Genomic DNA, 16,566 nt, shown 5'->3' on the forward strand with positions numbered 1-16,566 from the left:
AGAAATTGTGGGATAACACTTGCTTTGACACAACTGCTGTCTCATTTCCCCACGAATAAATCGGGATGGATGCTCATGAAACAGCTGGCACCATCTAATCTCTCTGGAAACAAATCAGACGGAATGCTGGTTATCTAGGACTGGAAGCAGGGATGTCAGAGGGAAGCAGAAATGGCTGAGGTTTGCTTGCTTGCTTGTCCCTAAGTGGAAAGGTGAGAGTGTTTGTGTGAGAGGATGAATGAATGAATGAGCTTTGTGTGTTATGTGTGCAAATGTGCACAAATATGTGTGTGAGAGAGAATGAGAGGGATGGTCACCCCCACTCTCTTTTTGCTTTAGTTCTTCCCATCCACCATTGGCATGTGGCCCCCGGAAGCTTAGTAAAAAAGGGAACCTGGCTCCCTGGGCTAAATATGGGCCTTGCCTGGAGCAACAGAGAAACAAATCATCCCAAACGTCTTCTTGTGCACAGCATGGAAGTCTGCCCAAGACAGTTGTGGGATTGCAAAAGGCCCCTTTAAGGGCCCTTTAAGACAGACAATGGGCATTCTGGAATCAGGGGAGATTCTAGGAATGTTGACCACAGAACAACTGAAACAGCTTAAGGGACTACTACCCTCTATCAACTGAAGTTCGAGTAAGTTTTCTAATAAAGGGGGCTATTAAACATTAAACGCCAAAACTTTAGCAATTCCTGTGTGCGATGGACAATGATCTGATATAGTTTTTAACTGATACATGTGGCTTAACATATTACCAACAAATGTAGGGCCCATCGTGGGAGATGAGGTGTGGTTTGAAGGAACCTTATCTTTCAACTTCCAGCTTCTATTTTTTAAAAAAACAAAAACAAAACAGTTGCAATTTTTATTTTATGAGTCTCCCATTCTGTCAGACTGCAAAGAACTGGGTGTATATGATTTTCAAAATATTCTTTGAAAGTACTTTATTAAAGTTTAACAAAGAATTAATTATTCAACAGTTTCTTTTCCCTAAAGTTGTCTCATACCAAACTCCAGTTCTAAGAATCCTACGCAGTCATAAAGATTTGTAAACTGATGTGACAAGCAAATATTTATTTCATAAATTCTGACAATCCAAGAGTTATATTTGATGTATTTCTGTACAAGGCTTCATTCCTCCTTTCAAATGGGGTTGTCACTAAATTCCTCAATTTGGTCCAGTTACAGAAAAATCCCTGCTCCATCTCGCATATTCGGTGAATTTATACAGCTCAATTATTATTATTACATTTCTAAAAAGCAAGAAGCGTGACCACAGTTCAAGGATACTCCATTCAGGCAAAAGTCCTGAGGGCACAGAGCAGAACCAGTGAAAGATGTGATCTGGAAGGACGACCACATTTGGCTCACAGCCTGAAGGGTCCCCATCCCTTCTCTTGGGCTCAGGCCCCTTAAATAATTATGGGCACTACAGTTTGCTCAGGGTTTCTGGGAATTGTAACTGGGAGGTGTAAACTAGTTCCCAGAATTCTTTGAGGGAAAGAATATGCTTTGCATATGTAGAACATGGAACATGGAATATAGGACTTTGTTGGATAACGCAGGTACAGTGGAACCTTGGGTGTTATGTACCATCCTCCTTACGAATGCTTTGGGTAACGAGCTCTGCTAACCTGGAAGGAGATGCTCCTTGTTGCAAACTTTGCCCCGGGATGTGAGCGGAAGTCGCATGCAGGCGGTGTGGCAGCAGTGGGAGGCCCCATTAGAGAAAGCCCGCCTCAGGTTAACGGTTTTGGCTTAAGAACAGACCTTCGGAATGAATGTGGTAGTATGGTTGTAATGTTTTTTGTAACATAAAATCATTCAATAAAAAATATTTTTTAAAAAGAAAGAAATCTTATATTGAACAGATGGAAAGCTCTTTGACTTGAGTAGGCTGAAAGCAAAGAGTTAAGATTACCATAACTTCCGTCATAGAGCTGCAATATGCTGATGACAATGTAGTGTGTGCACACTCAGAGGATGACCTCCAAACCATCCTAAATCTCTTCGCAGAAGCCTTGGCCTATCGCTCAACATCCAAAAAACCAAAGTGCTGCACCAACAAGCACAAAACAGCCCTTCCGCAGCGCCACAAATCCAACTCAGTGGTATAATGTTGGAAAGTGTTGATCACTTTCCCTACCTTTCCACAAGGGCCAACATTGATGCCGAAATCCAGCATTGCCTGAGCTCTGCGAGTGCGGTTTTCTCCCAAGTGAAGTGCAGAGTGTTTGAGGACTGGGACATTCACAGGAAAACCAAAATGCTTGTTTACAAAGCTATTGCACTACCAACTTTACTGTATGCTTGTGAAACATGGACCACTTGTAAACGCCATCTCCAACTCCTCGAAAGATTCCATCAATGGGGTCTCCAAAAATTTTTACATACCACTTGGGAAGACAGGCGAACTAATGCCAGTGAACTGGAAGAAGCAAAGATCATGAGTATCAAAGCAATGATTCTTCAACATCAGCTTCATTGGACTGGTCATGTTGTTCAGGTGCCTGATTATCGTCTTCCAAAGCAACTACTGTACTCTATTCCGAACTTAAAAATGGAAAGCATAATGATGGTGGTCAACAAAAGAGGTTTAAAGACTCTCTTAAGGCAAAAATCTTTAAAAATGTAGTATAAACACCAACAACTGGGAAATACTGGCCTGTGAACGTTTCAGTTGGAGAACAGCCTTTACCAAAGGCATCATGGGCTTTGAAGACGCTCGAACTCAGGACGAAAGGGAGAAACGTGCTAAGAGGAAGGCACGCTTGGCAAACCCTCACCATGATCAACTCCCGCATGGAAACCCCACTGCAGAAGGACATGTGGCTCCAGAATTGGCCTCCACAGTCACGGACCCACTGTGTTCATGGAAGAGAATCTTACTCAGCTACGAGTAATCAACAAAGAAGCAGCATGCATAGCTTGTACACAATGTGCAGGCTGCAATTCTATACACAGAACTCAGTAGGGTTTAGTTCTGAGTAAACGTATAATTGCATTGCTGGAAGCTTCATAAAAACGTTCAGAGGTACCTAGGTAGTGCAATGCTACGCTTATCTACTCCAAAATTAATTACCACTGAGTTCAATGAGGCCCACTTCTAGATAAATGGGATTAGGACTGCAATCTCAGTCCTGCCAGTGTGCTGCCGCTGAATTCATCCTAAAACGGGAAGCTTCACCCGCCTCTCTTCTTTTTTGACGCCACCTGGCCAGGTATGGATGTTTCACAGAAATGCAGACCAGCTTTGCGTATTCTGAAGCTAGTTTCTTGTAATGGTAGCCCACCTTTCCTTAAAGGGCGAGAGACGGTGTAAGCTAACCCATTTCCTCCTAGATGACTGTGGAAGGGAGCCGGCTGCGCGCTTTTTGCGCCCGATCCAAGAGCAGGAGGTGGCGCTGTGCGGCTGCTCCAACCACACACAGAAGGCAATAAAAGGGGAGGGCAGCAGGAGGAGCTGCAGCAGCAGCAGCAGCTGCGGTTGCAATTGTAACTGCAGCCCCGCCGGCGGAGGGAGGAGCCTCCGCAATCGTCGCCGCCGCCGCCGCCCCGGGAGCCCTCGCAGGCCGGGCCTTGCGGTACGTGCCCTCGGCGGGGCGACCAGCCGGCTGTCCGTGGCCAGGCCGCTGCCCCCTCCGGGCGCGCCCCGCCTCGTCTGCCCGGTCCCCGCGCGGCGGCCGGGCGAGCGAGCGAGCGAGCAGGGAAGGGGGCGCGGCGGGAGGGAGGCGCGGCGCTGGGGCCCCGCAAGGACGGAGCCTCCGCCCCCCCTCGCTTGCCAGCCCCCCCCCCGGACCCGGCAGCGTTTTCGCGAGGGAGGGGGGGGCAAACTGGTTCCGATTCAAAGCGAGAAAAGGCGCCTGCTTCCTGGAGGTCTTTTGGCCCCCGGGGCTTCTCCTTTCCCTCTTGCCTTTGTCTCCTAAAAGCGCCCCCCCCCCCCGTCCTGGGTTTGGCGCCCCGGCCAGTTGAGCCACCAGGCGGACGCTCGAGGACGCTCAGTTTCTGGTGCTGGCTGTCTGCTTCACCCAGCTGCCTTTTAAAACCTTGTCTCTTTGAAACAGAGATGCTCTTTTTCATGAATTCTCCTTTCTAAAGAACTTTGCAGCTGGTCTTTCGACACAGCCAATTAGAAGGAGGAAGGGCCAGAGTAGCCCACTGGTGAGAGCCGCGTTTCCAGAACTTGGGTCTCCAGCTGCGTTTGGACTGCAATTTCTGTGCCCACTAGTCCTGCTAGCAGGGATGATGGGAGTGGTGGCCCAACAGCAGCTGGAGACCCAAGTTAGGGAAAGACCAGGTGAGAGCATCTGCTGTGCACGCAGGAGCTCCCAGGTTCAGTCCCAGCATCTCCAGGTGGGGCTGAGGGACACATTCCTCCTGCTGCCAGCCAGTGTAGGCAATGCTGACCACAAGGCGGCTTCCTATCTTCCTAAGAAGTTCACTAACTCATTCCCATTTCTGGTAACCTAACCCACCTGCGTTCATTTTACAGCAAGTTGTTTTTAAAGTTACTTTTAACTGTTTTACAGTAAATTTGCTTTTTCAAAAAAGAAATGTAATCTGCAAACGAGTATCAAGCCTGTTGATTAACTTGCCATGCTTAATTGTTCTAACAAAGTGAATACATTTCTTTTTAACCAGTTGGATGGCTAACCCTGCTTTGTCTCCTCCCGACAGGCCACCACCCCACCGCCACCCTGGCGCTGCGCTGTTTGGACGGTGTATTCCTTTCCCCCACAGAGAATGACTTTGTCAACAAGATTGTGGAGGAATTGGACCACTTCCTGCTTCACAACCAGCTGGAGAAGTAAGTGGCTCCTGTCAGCAGCTGGCGGATGCTGCTGTCCTCCTCTGCTTTAGGCCTTTGTCTGCCACAGGTGAGGCAGTGAGGTGCCCTCCAGGTCCCTGACCATTGGCTGGCTCTGATTGGAGGCAGCATCCAACAACATTTAGAGGACACCATGCTTGCTAGCGCTGGTCTCCCAAGTCCAGCGCTGCAGGTGCCCAAGCGGGAAGGCGCCTTGGGTACCGACCATGTTCGGAAAAGGCTAAGGACCTAAGAAGAGCCTTACTAGATCAGACCAAAGGCCTGTTCAGTTTCACATCCTGCTCTCCTAGTTGCCCACCAGGTGCATATAGAAACCAGGCAAACGAACTCAACAGCAGCCTCCCCGCCTGTGATTCCCAGCTTCTGGCCCTCAGGGCTGCTGCCTCTGACTCTGGAAGCAGAGTGGAGCCATTGTGGCTAGTAGCCACTTATAGCCCTGGATTTCTCTGACCCTCTTTCAAACCCCTCCACGTTGGTGTCCATCGCTCCTGCTTGTGGAACTGAATCCCACCGTTTAACTGTGTGGTGTGTGAATAAATACTTTCTTTTGTACATCATTTGACACACTTCTGTCATGTCTCCTCCTCCTCACCTGTCCTCTGAACTAAAAGCCCTAAATGCTGTAACCTTTCCTCATAGGGAGTTTCTCCATCCCTTTGGTCATTTTGGCTGCCCTTTTCTGAACCTTTTCCATCTCTGCAATATCCTTTTTGCAATGAGATGGCCAGAACTGTATACAGTACAGTGGTACCTCGGGTTACATACGCTTCAGGTTACAGACTCCGCTAACCCAGAAATTGTGCTTCAGGTTAAGAACAGTTTCAGGTTAAGAACAGACCTCCGGAACGAATTAAGTACTTAACCCAAGGCACCACTGTATTCTAAATGTGGTTGCATCATAGATTTGTATAACAGCATTATCCTATTGGCAGTTTTATTTTCAGTTTCCCCCCTAATGATTTCCAGCATAGAATTTGCCTTTTTCACAGCTCCCACACATCAGGTAAACAGTTTCATTGAGCTCTCCACCAGAACTCCAAGGTCTCACTCCTGGTCAGTCATTGCCGGTTCGGACCTCATGTGAAATTATTATTTTTTGCCCCTAATTTACACTTGCTTACATTGCCGTTTTACTGACCATTCCCTCCATTTGGAAAGGTCTCTTTGGAGTTCTTCCCTTTCTGTTCTAATGTCCTGCACAGTTTACTATCATCAGCAAACATGGTCACCCCACTGCTCACCCCAAACTCTAGATTCTTTATGAACAAGTTAAATAGCACAGGCCCCAATACCAATCAGACACCCTCCCCCCCCCAAAAAAAAAGTGGAAAAGGGAAAAAGAAAGGCTGGGCAAATACAAAGTGTGCCTTGCTCCTTACTTCTACCCTGTATCACTGGCAGTTTCTCCCCAGGGCTTAGGAGTCCTCCTGTGCTATAGAGCAACGATTCATTGATGAATCTGCTTTAGTTCCATAACTTGCAGGCACAGAAAATGGAGTTCTTTAAAGGTATCTACTATTCAAGGTTGCAGTGAGACACTCCCTGCCCAAAGATGAAAAAGAGGAAGGTGCTTTATATTTCTTGGGCAGCTTAAATTAAGTATGGAAGCTGTCGGTTCTACGCTTATATAATACGTGCTCATTCTGTTCCAGCCATTGCCTATTTGTTGGCACCTGTCTGTCTTGAGATACAGCGGAGTGGGCCTCTGGGGGTGAAGTCAAACTGCTGCATTTGCAGCACCGAAGTGACCTCCCTGGGGCGCAAGCCTGGGCTCTTTGTATGGAGGTCCTGGGCTGCCCAGACGACAAGACCCTCCCTCCTGGCCTCGCTCACGCGGTCCAAAGGAAAGCAGAGCGAGACATTGCTGGAAGAAGGCGTACAAGGCACCACCCAACTGCCTTAGGGACTTCGCTCCGGATTTGTGTAGGGTTTACTCCTGAGTCTTTTCTTCTCCTGAAGCTGTTCCACTAGGCAGTGGAGGTTTAGGATCAGAGTTTTCCTTCTCCTAGGTGGGCCTCCTTCCCAGGTGGATGAGCCCCATCTGCCCCTCACTTCCCTCTCCAGCACATGCAGAAACCGCCTTCTTGACCGTTGGACCCACTCTTGGTCTTGTCTGCTCCATCTGCCGGGGCCTGTCTTCACATGCATTTATGCTTAATATGTCTGATATCTCCCTCCCCATTTTTTCAAACTGTACATTATCAGCTGTCCAAATGCACATTTTTTCCAACCTCACATTTGGTGTTTGACTGTACACTAAAAAAACACTCTTGATGGTTAGAGATGATTTGCGTTGTAGTTCAGTGATATCTGGAGGGCTTTAGTCTTCCCCACCCCCTTCCTTATGAATGCGAGTTGTTTTTACCACAGCTGCAAAATGGCCAGAAATTGGGGAACATCTGGCACAACCTCTGACCACTCCCTGCTGACTCTTCTGTCCTTTACCTTTCCTTTTCCAGAGTCCTCTTGTTTCCTCCGTTGTCCAGTCGCCTGCGGTACTTGATCCACAGGACTGTGGATGATGTCGACCAGCTGAGCAGCTTTTCGGTTGGAGAAGGCTGGAGGAGGAGGACGGTGGTCTGTCACTCAGCGATCAGGTTGGACTCTCACAGTTCTACAGCCCTTGACTCACCTTCTCCCCAAGGGCAAGGACTGCAGCAGGGAAACTTTCCCAGCCTGTGGGCTGAATTCTTATCTCCCACAATTCCAGTGGGGCATTTTGACAGGTGGGCTGAGCTGCTCATCTGCCAATTGCCTGCTGTCAGCATGACATCAGTGGAGGCATTTTCCTCAGGGGTTTGCAAGCTCTGATGGTCAGTGGTGTTGGCAAAACCCTCCTTCAGCAGACAGCTCCAACTGCATCTGCCCCACAACTTCCATATAGGACATCTGGTGTGGGGCAAGTGGGCATGGCTTGGGAAGACAGCCTTTGCAAGCCAAATTCAGACTCCAGTTGGGAGGTTCCCCACTGCTCGGCTACACATTGCATCCATTATGTAAAATGTAAGCCGGGCTCCTGAGTGTTGAGGAATTCAGAAGCTCCCTCCACATGAGGCAGCAAACAGGAATTCTGGGAAACATGAGCTACTGGCTGATGGGATTGATGCTGACAGCGAGCTCCTTTGAAGCTGCCACCTGACGTGGGGGGGAGGGTTGGTGGCCCATTGGAAAGGTCTATCAGTTCCTACTCTCTAAGAAATATGTAAGCAGGACCTGATGTTCATGCGCTTAAAGCGGCAAACCAGGGATGTGGTCAGTGGTCAGGGATGATGGGAGTTGTAGTCCCAGAGGGCCACAGGGAGATTTAATTTGGAGTAAACTTGCAATAGGGTTAGGTAAGGTTGGATTTGTTTTGGGGTCCCGTGCTTGAAAGGGAGCAGTTCTCAGGGAGTTCCCACATGACGAGCTCCTTGGAACGTCTCCTTTCTGCTGCTGTTCTTCCTCTCTTGGGTTTAGGTTGCCAGATGAACCGGATGATCAAAATGGCTCCTGTAGCAGTGCCCCCAGCCCAGGCCACCCTCCCCAGTCAAGAAGCAGAGGAGGCCGACCCAGAGGAGGCCCACATCACATGGACATGCTGGCAGATGGCTCTCAAGGCCGGAAAGGAGGTGGCCGGGGCAGGAGGCAGCCCCGGAGGAAGCCAGACAGAGCTCTGTATGTTCCCAGAGCCATGCGCAAGAGGCCTGAGGGCTTGAGGCAGGAAGGTGCAGAGGCCTTTGCGAGTGAGGTGGCCGGTTTTGGGGTCAGTGAGGATGGTCACCAGATGTCCAGTGCCACTCATAGCACCAAAAGGATTCCAGCTTCCAACAACTTACCTGCTAGCAGTGATCCCTGCGTGCATCACCCAGAGGCTGAAAGCCCTAGAGAGATGTGTACAGATAATTTGGAGCTCAGTAGTAGAAGTGGCGAAGGGGCTATGGAGCACTCAAGCTGCCTTCTGTCAGAATGTGTGTCTAATCCATCAAAGCCGGATGGCCAAAGCAACGTCGGCCAGGTAGTCTCAGTGCTGGAGAGCAGCCCAAGCCTGACTGAACTGGAAAGCCCTAGTAAAGATAGCAGAGGTGCTTTGGTCCTAGAGTGCTGTGAAACCTCAGGCCTTCCAGAAGAGCAGAAGAAAGAGCCTTCTGGTGGGGTGCTGTCCAAAGAAAGTGGACGTCATCCTTTGCCAGAAGGCCAGAATGAGAGACCTCTAGATGCTGTTGCTCTAGAGTTGAGCGTAAGCTTATCAGTTGCAGAAAACCAGGATTCCCCTGTACTGGAAAGTGGTGTTTTCCCACCTGTTCTGGAAGACCATGTGAGAGACATTGCAGATGCCATTTTGTCGGAGCCTCATAATGATCTCTCCCTTGCAGAAGATAAGGGTGATGATTGTGCTTGTGCCACTGAGGTAGAATGTAGCGAGATGCTGCCCTTGCCGGAAGATGGTGCTGTGGATGACCTTGCATTCCAACGAAGCCCAGAGGCATCAGCACTGGAAACCCAGGACAAGGACTGCACTGAGGCACTGGAGTGCGGCCAAACAGAGTCCTACGGGGACGCTCAGGGTCAAAGTAGTCCTTGTGATTCTGGGCCAGATGGGGCACCCACTCCTGTAATGGAAAGTGGCAAAGATCGACCCGTGTTGGATCCACAGGCTCTCCCCTTTTTGAGTACATCTCTATCTGATCCTGATAAAGCCAACCTCGTATTTGAAAGCCAGGAGAAAGCAGTGGTAGACCTGGAAGGTAACCAGTGGCCTGGGCTAGAATTCTCTTCTGGAGATAGAAGTGCGGGGCACTCTGCAGTGGAAGAAAAAGACAGCATCTTTGAGGATGATTGTGGCACTGAACTCCTACAAGAGGTAATAGTTTTAACTTACAGACTTGTTTCTGAGTGGGTTGGTTCAGACGTAACAGTAAGCCAAGGTTTAGAACTATGGTTGCATTCAGATGTAACAGTAAACCATGGTTTAGCACTATGGCTGTGGAACACTAAGGCAGCTTTTGCTAAACCAGGAGCCCTTTCTGCTGTGCTGCCTGGTGTTCAGCAGCGGAGCAAGCCAATTGGGCGCCTGGGGCGGCGTGCGTGCCTTGTGCCTAGGGGCGGGGCTGGGCAGGATGCTCCACAGGGCCTCCGAGGAGTCTGCCTGCCTCCTCCCACTCAGCTGCCCTACAGCTGAGGAGGAGGTGGCGGGCAGACCGTTTGGGGCAGTGTGGAGCCTGCTGGCATGCTGCAGGCCCCATGGTGAGTGTCGCCTGGCATTTTGTCACCCCCCTCGGTGGTGACACCTGGGACGGCCTGCCCCCACCGTCCCCCTCTTCCTCCACCCCTGCTGGCGCTGATGGGAGTTGTGGTCCAAAACATCTGGGGGGCACCAGGTTGGCAAAGGCTGTGTTAAGCCATTCAGTGTGGTTTCTTTTATCCACATTGTGCCCAGGCTGCTTGTTGGTGCTCACAGCTCTAGTAATTCCCCTTTGCTGCTTCCTCCCTTCAGCAGGGAGACGAACCACAGTGCAGCTGGTTTGCATCACATCCCAACCAGCATTTGTGGCTTGCTTCTCCCAAAGAAGCCATGATTGGGTCACGCAGAGCAAACCACATGGCTTAAGCCCATGGGGAACTGTGGCTCCAGGGCTCAAAAGGCTTCCCCATCCTGGTCTACTGTGGCTGGCAGTGGCGCTTTAAGTTCTCGGGAAAGGGGTCTCCTGCTACCTATGGAAGCTCCTTTTTGTCTGGAGCTGCCAAGGGCTGACTCTGGGGCCTTCTGCACTCAAAGCAGGATGCTCTGCCAGGAGCTACAGCGCTTTCCAGAATGATTAAGAACTTAGGAAGCTGCCTTCTACTGAGTCAGACTCTTGGTCCATCTAGTATTTCCCTACTCCAGGAAGAGCCTACAGGTGTTATTGGGCTACAAGCTAGCATGGCCAGCTGTCAGGGTGATGGGAGTTGTAGTCCAACTGTACCTGGAGGCATCACGTTTTCCACCCCTGGTCTACACTGATGGGCAGCAGCTCCCCCGAATTTCAAAGGGGGTCTCTCCCACCCCTACCCGGAGACGCCAGGGACTGAACCTCCACAGGCAGATTTGGGTCCTTTATCCCTGACACAGGATCCTTCCTCAGTTTCAGCAACAAGCAGCATAACAAAGGATTACTCTGGGGCTGAGCCAACACCCCAAAGCCCCTCCTGTGTAGAGCTGCCCTTCGGCACAAAAAAGGGAGAGGTGGATCAGCAGAATCGTGTGGGGGAAAACTGTTACTGGATCAGGCCTGCACCATCCACTCTCTTGCCATTTTAGCAGTCTGGCTTCCCCAGAAAAACCCTGGGAACTGTAGCTGTTTAATGTTTTCCTAATTACTCCTAGCAGTCTGTACAAACTACAGTTCCCAGGATCCTTTGAAGGGAGCCACAGCTATTAAAGTGGTATAGTCATGCTTCGACTGTAGGGTGTGGATGTGTCTCTGGACTGTACCACTTGAGTCTGTTGGTGGGGTGTGGCGTGTTTGAAGGCTCCCCGAGGGGGAAACCGCTAGGTTGTATTCAGCTGCGTCCCCCCTCAGGGGGTCTCCTTGGGGCAGGACTAGCACAGAATACCACCTGCTCTTTGCATGTAGAAAACAGGCTCATAGAGCCGGTGTGGGGATGCTGCTGAAGAGGCCTTGGCGATTTATAGTTTTCAACAGATATATCACCAGCTAAAAATCGTGAGATACTGATATATCATGATGCCTGAAATAAGGAGGAAGGAGGACGTAAAGTGGGGGGGAAGCAGCAGCTGAGGGGTGAGTCCTGGATGTGGACTTCAGACCAGCCCAAGTTGTTGTAATCTACTCTCTCCTTACTGGTCTCTCTCGGCCAGTGGCTGGGCTGCGGAGAGAGGGAGATCAGCAAAGTAAGAGGTTTATTTTTTGTGATCAGGCGATAAGATCGACTTGGCTTGGCTCCTGTGTTTGCTGGGTCTTCAGTCAGAGGCGAAAGGGCAGGAGACCCTGATCTTTGCACGTGGGCGAGCTCTTTGCAAGCTATCAGGGAATCTTCTTCCCCTTTGGAAATGTCGGACACAATATATTGCCAGGTCAAAAATTATGAAACTGTTATCGTGATCTGGACTTCAAACCGGGTTTGGACTATGTATCAATACCACACTCAACCCTGTGGCTGAACTACAAGTCCCATCAGTTAGCCTGGCCAATGACCAAGGCTAATGCAGTTACAGTTCAGCACCTTCTGTAGGTTCAAAGGTACCCCACACCTGACGTGGAAGAAAACAGAAGACTAGCTTTCTAGTTTTCTACTTCCAGGGTGATTTTTAATGGGGAAATGTTGAAAAATGCAGCAGTACATCTGCATGCTGAAGTGGTACAGTGGTCTAGAAAAATCTTTGCCACCTGTTTCTGCTGATGGTGTAGCTTGATCCTGACTGTGTTCTATGTACAGATGTTTCCTATCTGTAAATATTTCTTGTCCCTGCAATGTTCTTTCTCTTCTTTTCTCCTGCCCCTAGATCACAAATTACTTGACCATAAAGGACATAAGCATTGAGAAAATCCAATTTGATTACTCCAGCTATGGGGAAGCACAGATCAATGAAGGAGATTTTGGCCATGTGCTAGAGATATATGATTTTTCGCCCTTGCTAAAAACTGAGCATCTTCTGGAGGCCTTTGCAGAGTTCCAGTAAGTAGATGGGCAAGGGATTTCCTGGTCGGGACTGGCTGAATGCTGGAAGTGGTGTTACACTGAATCAGACGATTGGTCCATCTGGTTCAGGGCTGCACATACTGACTGGTATCTATGAAATTTCAAGCAGGGCATGTGCCCAACTCAGACCTGGAGATGTTAGCAACCCAGATGCATGATGCAGAGTTTAGGGACACATTCCAGCCAGGGAAAAGCCTTCAAGGAGGAAGCAAAGCAGGGCCAGTGAGAGGTGTGGCCTGGGGACAAGGGTGTACAACTGGGAAGGTGTGGGTGCCTTGGAGAGAGAGAGAGGCCCTCTGTTAATATTTTTATCTGGGTGGAACTATCTGTGGCTTCATGTAACTGACAAGCAACACTGTGGTCTGTCTTTTAGAGAGAGTGGATTTAAGCTACAGTGGGTCGATGATACTCATGCTCTTGGGATCTTCTCCAGTTTGGCAGCAGGTAATTTTGGATTTTCTGTAGGAATGCCTGTGAGTTTAGGGCTGACCAATGTCCCCCCTGTTTTTCCCTTAAATTGTGTCTGCTGCATTTTCCTCTCCTTCCCACTCCAACGATGGCATTCTCAGATCATGAGAATGCACAAGACAAGCAGAGCTGGTTACAAATGACATACGTATCGGGAAGGAGGAACCTCTGGCTGTCTCTGCATCTGTTGTTTGTTTATCTCCTAGGCAGCTGATCTTCCTTGGTCCTCCCAACTCTTAGGGAATGTTCCCTGCCAAGGAGAGTAATAAAAGGGAGGTAACTGATGGATTGTGGAGAGAGGCAGTTCATGTGGAATGGCAGACTATGGTTTGCTATTGTGCAAGTGAAGCTTGGACTCTCTCCCTTCCTGTTGCTCTGATACCTGAATCAACAAACCATGGTTTGCACAAAATAGGAAGTTAGGAAATGGAATTGGAAGGGGCAGGGCTTGAGCCCAATCCTTGCTTTCCAGAGGCAAAACCATGGTTTGGGGTTGCATGGGAACCAAATGTGTGTGATATGCACCCCCTCTGGCTCCTGCCTCCTGTTGCTGGGGGAGCCTTTTGTGCACTCACTTGGTGGCTGCATGTGTAGGGAGGAATGGGCGTGAACAATCTTCCCTAGACATTTGACACTCTCAAGCACTGGGCAACAATCATGGCATCAATCTATGTTTTGCTCCAGAAATAATTTGACTCCCTCTGTGGCAACTATGGGAGAGAGTTCAGGTCAGCCTTCCACAAGCTGGGGGCCTCCAGATAATGTGATTGGACTACAATGCCCATCAGCCCTAGGCAGCGTGTGCCTGCTGGGATTGTTGGGAGATATAGTCCAAAATCATGCTTGGTCTTATTTCTGAAAAATCATACTTTCTTTTTCAGCTTCTCAAGCCTTGGAACAGAGCTATACCTCCCTAAAGATCCGACACCTAATCCACGGAACAAGGCAGTCAAAAATCAAGGCTCTTCAGCGGCCAAGTAAGAGCATTTTTGAAGCTGCTGCTGCTTCAGAGACCTCTGGCACCCCACCTCCCAAGAGGCAATGACCTACTCACATATGTAGATGGATGTCTGTCACTTTACTGCTAAGGTCTAAAGCCCCATCTGCTCTGTATGTGTAAAGCAGTTTCAGACCACTTTAAGTGGTAATGGCTTCTTCCCTCAGTGAATTCTGGGAGCTGTAGTTCGTTAAGGGTGCTGAGAGTGTTGTTGGGAGACCCTCTTCCCCTCACAGAGCTACAATTCCCAGAGTGGTTGAACAGTCAGTCCCTCTTCCCAAAGAACTGTGTAAGAGGACGTGGGTCAGAGTGCTGCCCTTCCAGCTTCCTCTTTCGTCTCTTTGTACTTCCAAGGTCCTTGCCTCCTCCTCCTCACAAAGGGGGCACTGGCTGGGGCTTAGAGGCTCACAGCTGCCAGGTTAATTCCTTATGGCCCCCACGTTTCTGATCTGAGGTTTAAAGTCTAGCTAATGAGCAAACCAGGATCATACAGTGGTTTTTGAACCTGGTGTGGCAGATGCAGGAAGGTTCACTTGGGGGTGGGGTAAAGCAAGGGCTGGAAACTTCAAGCCCAGTGGCTTCTGGACCTCTTTCTCTCTGACCCTTGAGACTTCCCACAGGCCGCATGCTCAGTGGCCTGGCTTTGATCCTGCCTTTCTTGTTTTTGCCTCATGGGAACTTGCCCTTGAGTTCCGATAATGGAATTATTGAAGTGGGAGCTGTGATCTGGGACTGAAAGCTGGTAGCAGAGTTTGTCTAGAGCAGAGGTGGTGGTGGGGAAGTTGTGGCTCTTGTTTCTGGACCACAGCTTCCATCCCCCCGACCATTAGCCATGCTGGCTGAGGCTGATGGGAGCTGGAGTCCCAACATCCTCTGCATGGCCACAGGTTCCCCACTCCTGGCTTAGAGAGAAAGCAATGTATAGTGTGAGCGTTAATGAGGGCGAGACCAGCTGTGAAAGGCGGCAGCAGCAGCAGCAACACTGTTGAAAAGAGCAGGACTCAGTTGCTGCAGAGAACCAGATTGTCAGCATATTGCATAGGAAGGGATATGAAATGTCAGCATAATTGTGTGTTGAAGGGGTGCTGGTTTTATATTGTTTAAGCTTTAAATGTGTTCTGGTTTCAAACTCATCCCAGTTCATGATGCAATTGTGAAGTAGTCTGCATTTGCTACAGTGGTTTGTCCACTAAGTGGAGTTTCAACAAACCACAGTACCCATGTTTGGATGTGATGGGAAACTGGCTTGTCTCCAAGGTGGATGCCTTCAACCATTTCCTCCTGCACACATCGGAAGAGGGGAGAGTATCCAAGTCAGTTCACAGACACATTTTTGTATCGGGAAGCTATACCGTATTTTTCGCCCTATAGGGTGCACCGGCTCATAGGGTGCATTTTTTTGGGGGGGGGGGGAATAAAGAAAAAAAATTATTCCCCCCCCCCCGAGCCCCAAAGAGCAAAGAAGCCATGACAGCGAGCGGGATGGATCCCGCTAGCTGTCCTGGCTTCGTTTTTAGCCTCGGGGCTGGGGGGCCGGGAGTGAAGGTGAGGTTGCGCAATCTCGCCATCGCTCCCGGAGCTTGCGGGGCTGGGGGAAGCCCGAACTTCCCCTGACCCCAGAACAGGTCTGGAAGCGAAGGCAAGGTTGCGCAATCTCGCCATCGCTCTCGGAGCTTGCCGGGCTGGGGGGCTAGTTTCCTGAAGCCTGGAGAGGGAGAGGGGTCGGTGCGCACTGACCCCTCTCGCTCTCCAAGCTTCAGCGAAAGCCTGCATTCACCCCATAGGATGCACACACATTTCCCCTTCATTTTTGGAGGGGGAAAAGTGCGTCCTATAGGGCGAAAAATACGGTAATTCCTGTTATGTGTGAACTGGCCCAGTGAATTTAGCCTGGCTCTTATCAGGAAGTGGGCTGAGTGAGAAGCTTTCTCTCTGAGGTGCTGATTTTCTTTTTTAATATACTTTCAGGGAGGTGATAGTGTTCATGCTTGGCTTTTTTCAAAAAATTGTGAAGTCTTAAAAAACGGTGTTCATCACTTGCAATGCTATGCCCCCACCCAGCTGCCTTCATGTCTAGACCAGCCCATCTCCGTACTGTGGAAAGAGAGCCTGGGAGCCCAAACCCCCTTCAGACTCCCCCCCCCGGACCAGGCTGCGTCTCTCTCCCACTGCACCCCTTTTGCTCCACCACTCCTTCTCCTCTTCCATTCCCCGCAGAGCTCCTTCAGCTGGCCAAAGAGAGACCTCAGACGGACGTGGCAGTGGCTCGGAGGCTGGTGACCAGGGCCCTGGGATTACAGCGCAAACCTCCACGGAGCTCCGGCTGGCAAGTGCTGGATCCAGCAGAAAGCACAAGCTTGCCAGAGTAAAAAGCAGGTTGCCCTGTGTGGCTTGAGGTGATGGTCTGGGGGTGGTATTAAAACTGTACTCCTCACGTACGATGATTGCAGGCCTCATCTGTGCTCAGCTGGCTCGGTGGTGGTTGCAGGTTTCTTTTACTATGGAAGTAGTAAGGAGTTGTGGTGACAGTGGCTGGTTGTGTTTGAAACTGGACAGGGGTTCCAAGCCCATGAGAGTTATTGTTGGGCACT

At 49.9% G+C, this 16,566-nt stretch overlaps 1 protein-coding gene across 2 annotated transcripts; it reads left to right on the forward strand.

Moving 5' to 3' along the window:
* Positions 1-563: 563 nt before the first annotated feature.
* R3HCC1 (R3H domain and coiled-coil containing 1) lies at positions 564-16,413 on the forward strand. 2 transcript variants are annotated; one of them, XM_083480538.1, is made up of 8 exons: positions 564-637; positions 4,680-4,809; positions 7,290-7,427; positions 8,287-9,670; positions 12,314-12,486; positions 12,884-12,954; positions 13,860-13,955; positions 16,193-16,413. In XM_083480538.1, the coding sequence occupies exons 4-8, from the start codon at positions 8,399-8,401 to the stop codon at positions 16,342-16,344; spliced, it is 1,764 nt and encodes a 587-aa protein (XP_083336664.1). In that variant the 5' UTR covers positions 564-637; positions 4,680-4,809; positions 7,290-7,427; positions 8,287-8,398; the 3' UTR covers positions 16,345-16,413. The 2 variants fall into 2 exon arrangements, with proteins under 2 accessions (XP_083336664.1, XP_083336665.1); XM_083480539.1 differs by lacking the exon at positions 564-637 and adding an exon at positions 3,459-3,586.
* Positions 16,414-16,566: the final 153 nt, after the last annotated feature.

This window comes from Podarcis liolepis (genome assembly GCF_965112155.1).
Source record: "Podarcis liolepis genome assembly, chromosome: 16".
Lineage (NCBI taxonomy): Eukaryota > Metazoa > Chordata > Lepidosauria > Squamata > Lacertidae > Podarcis > Podarcis liolepis.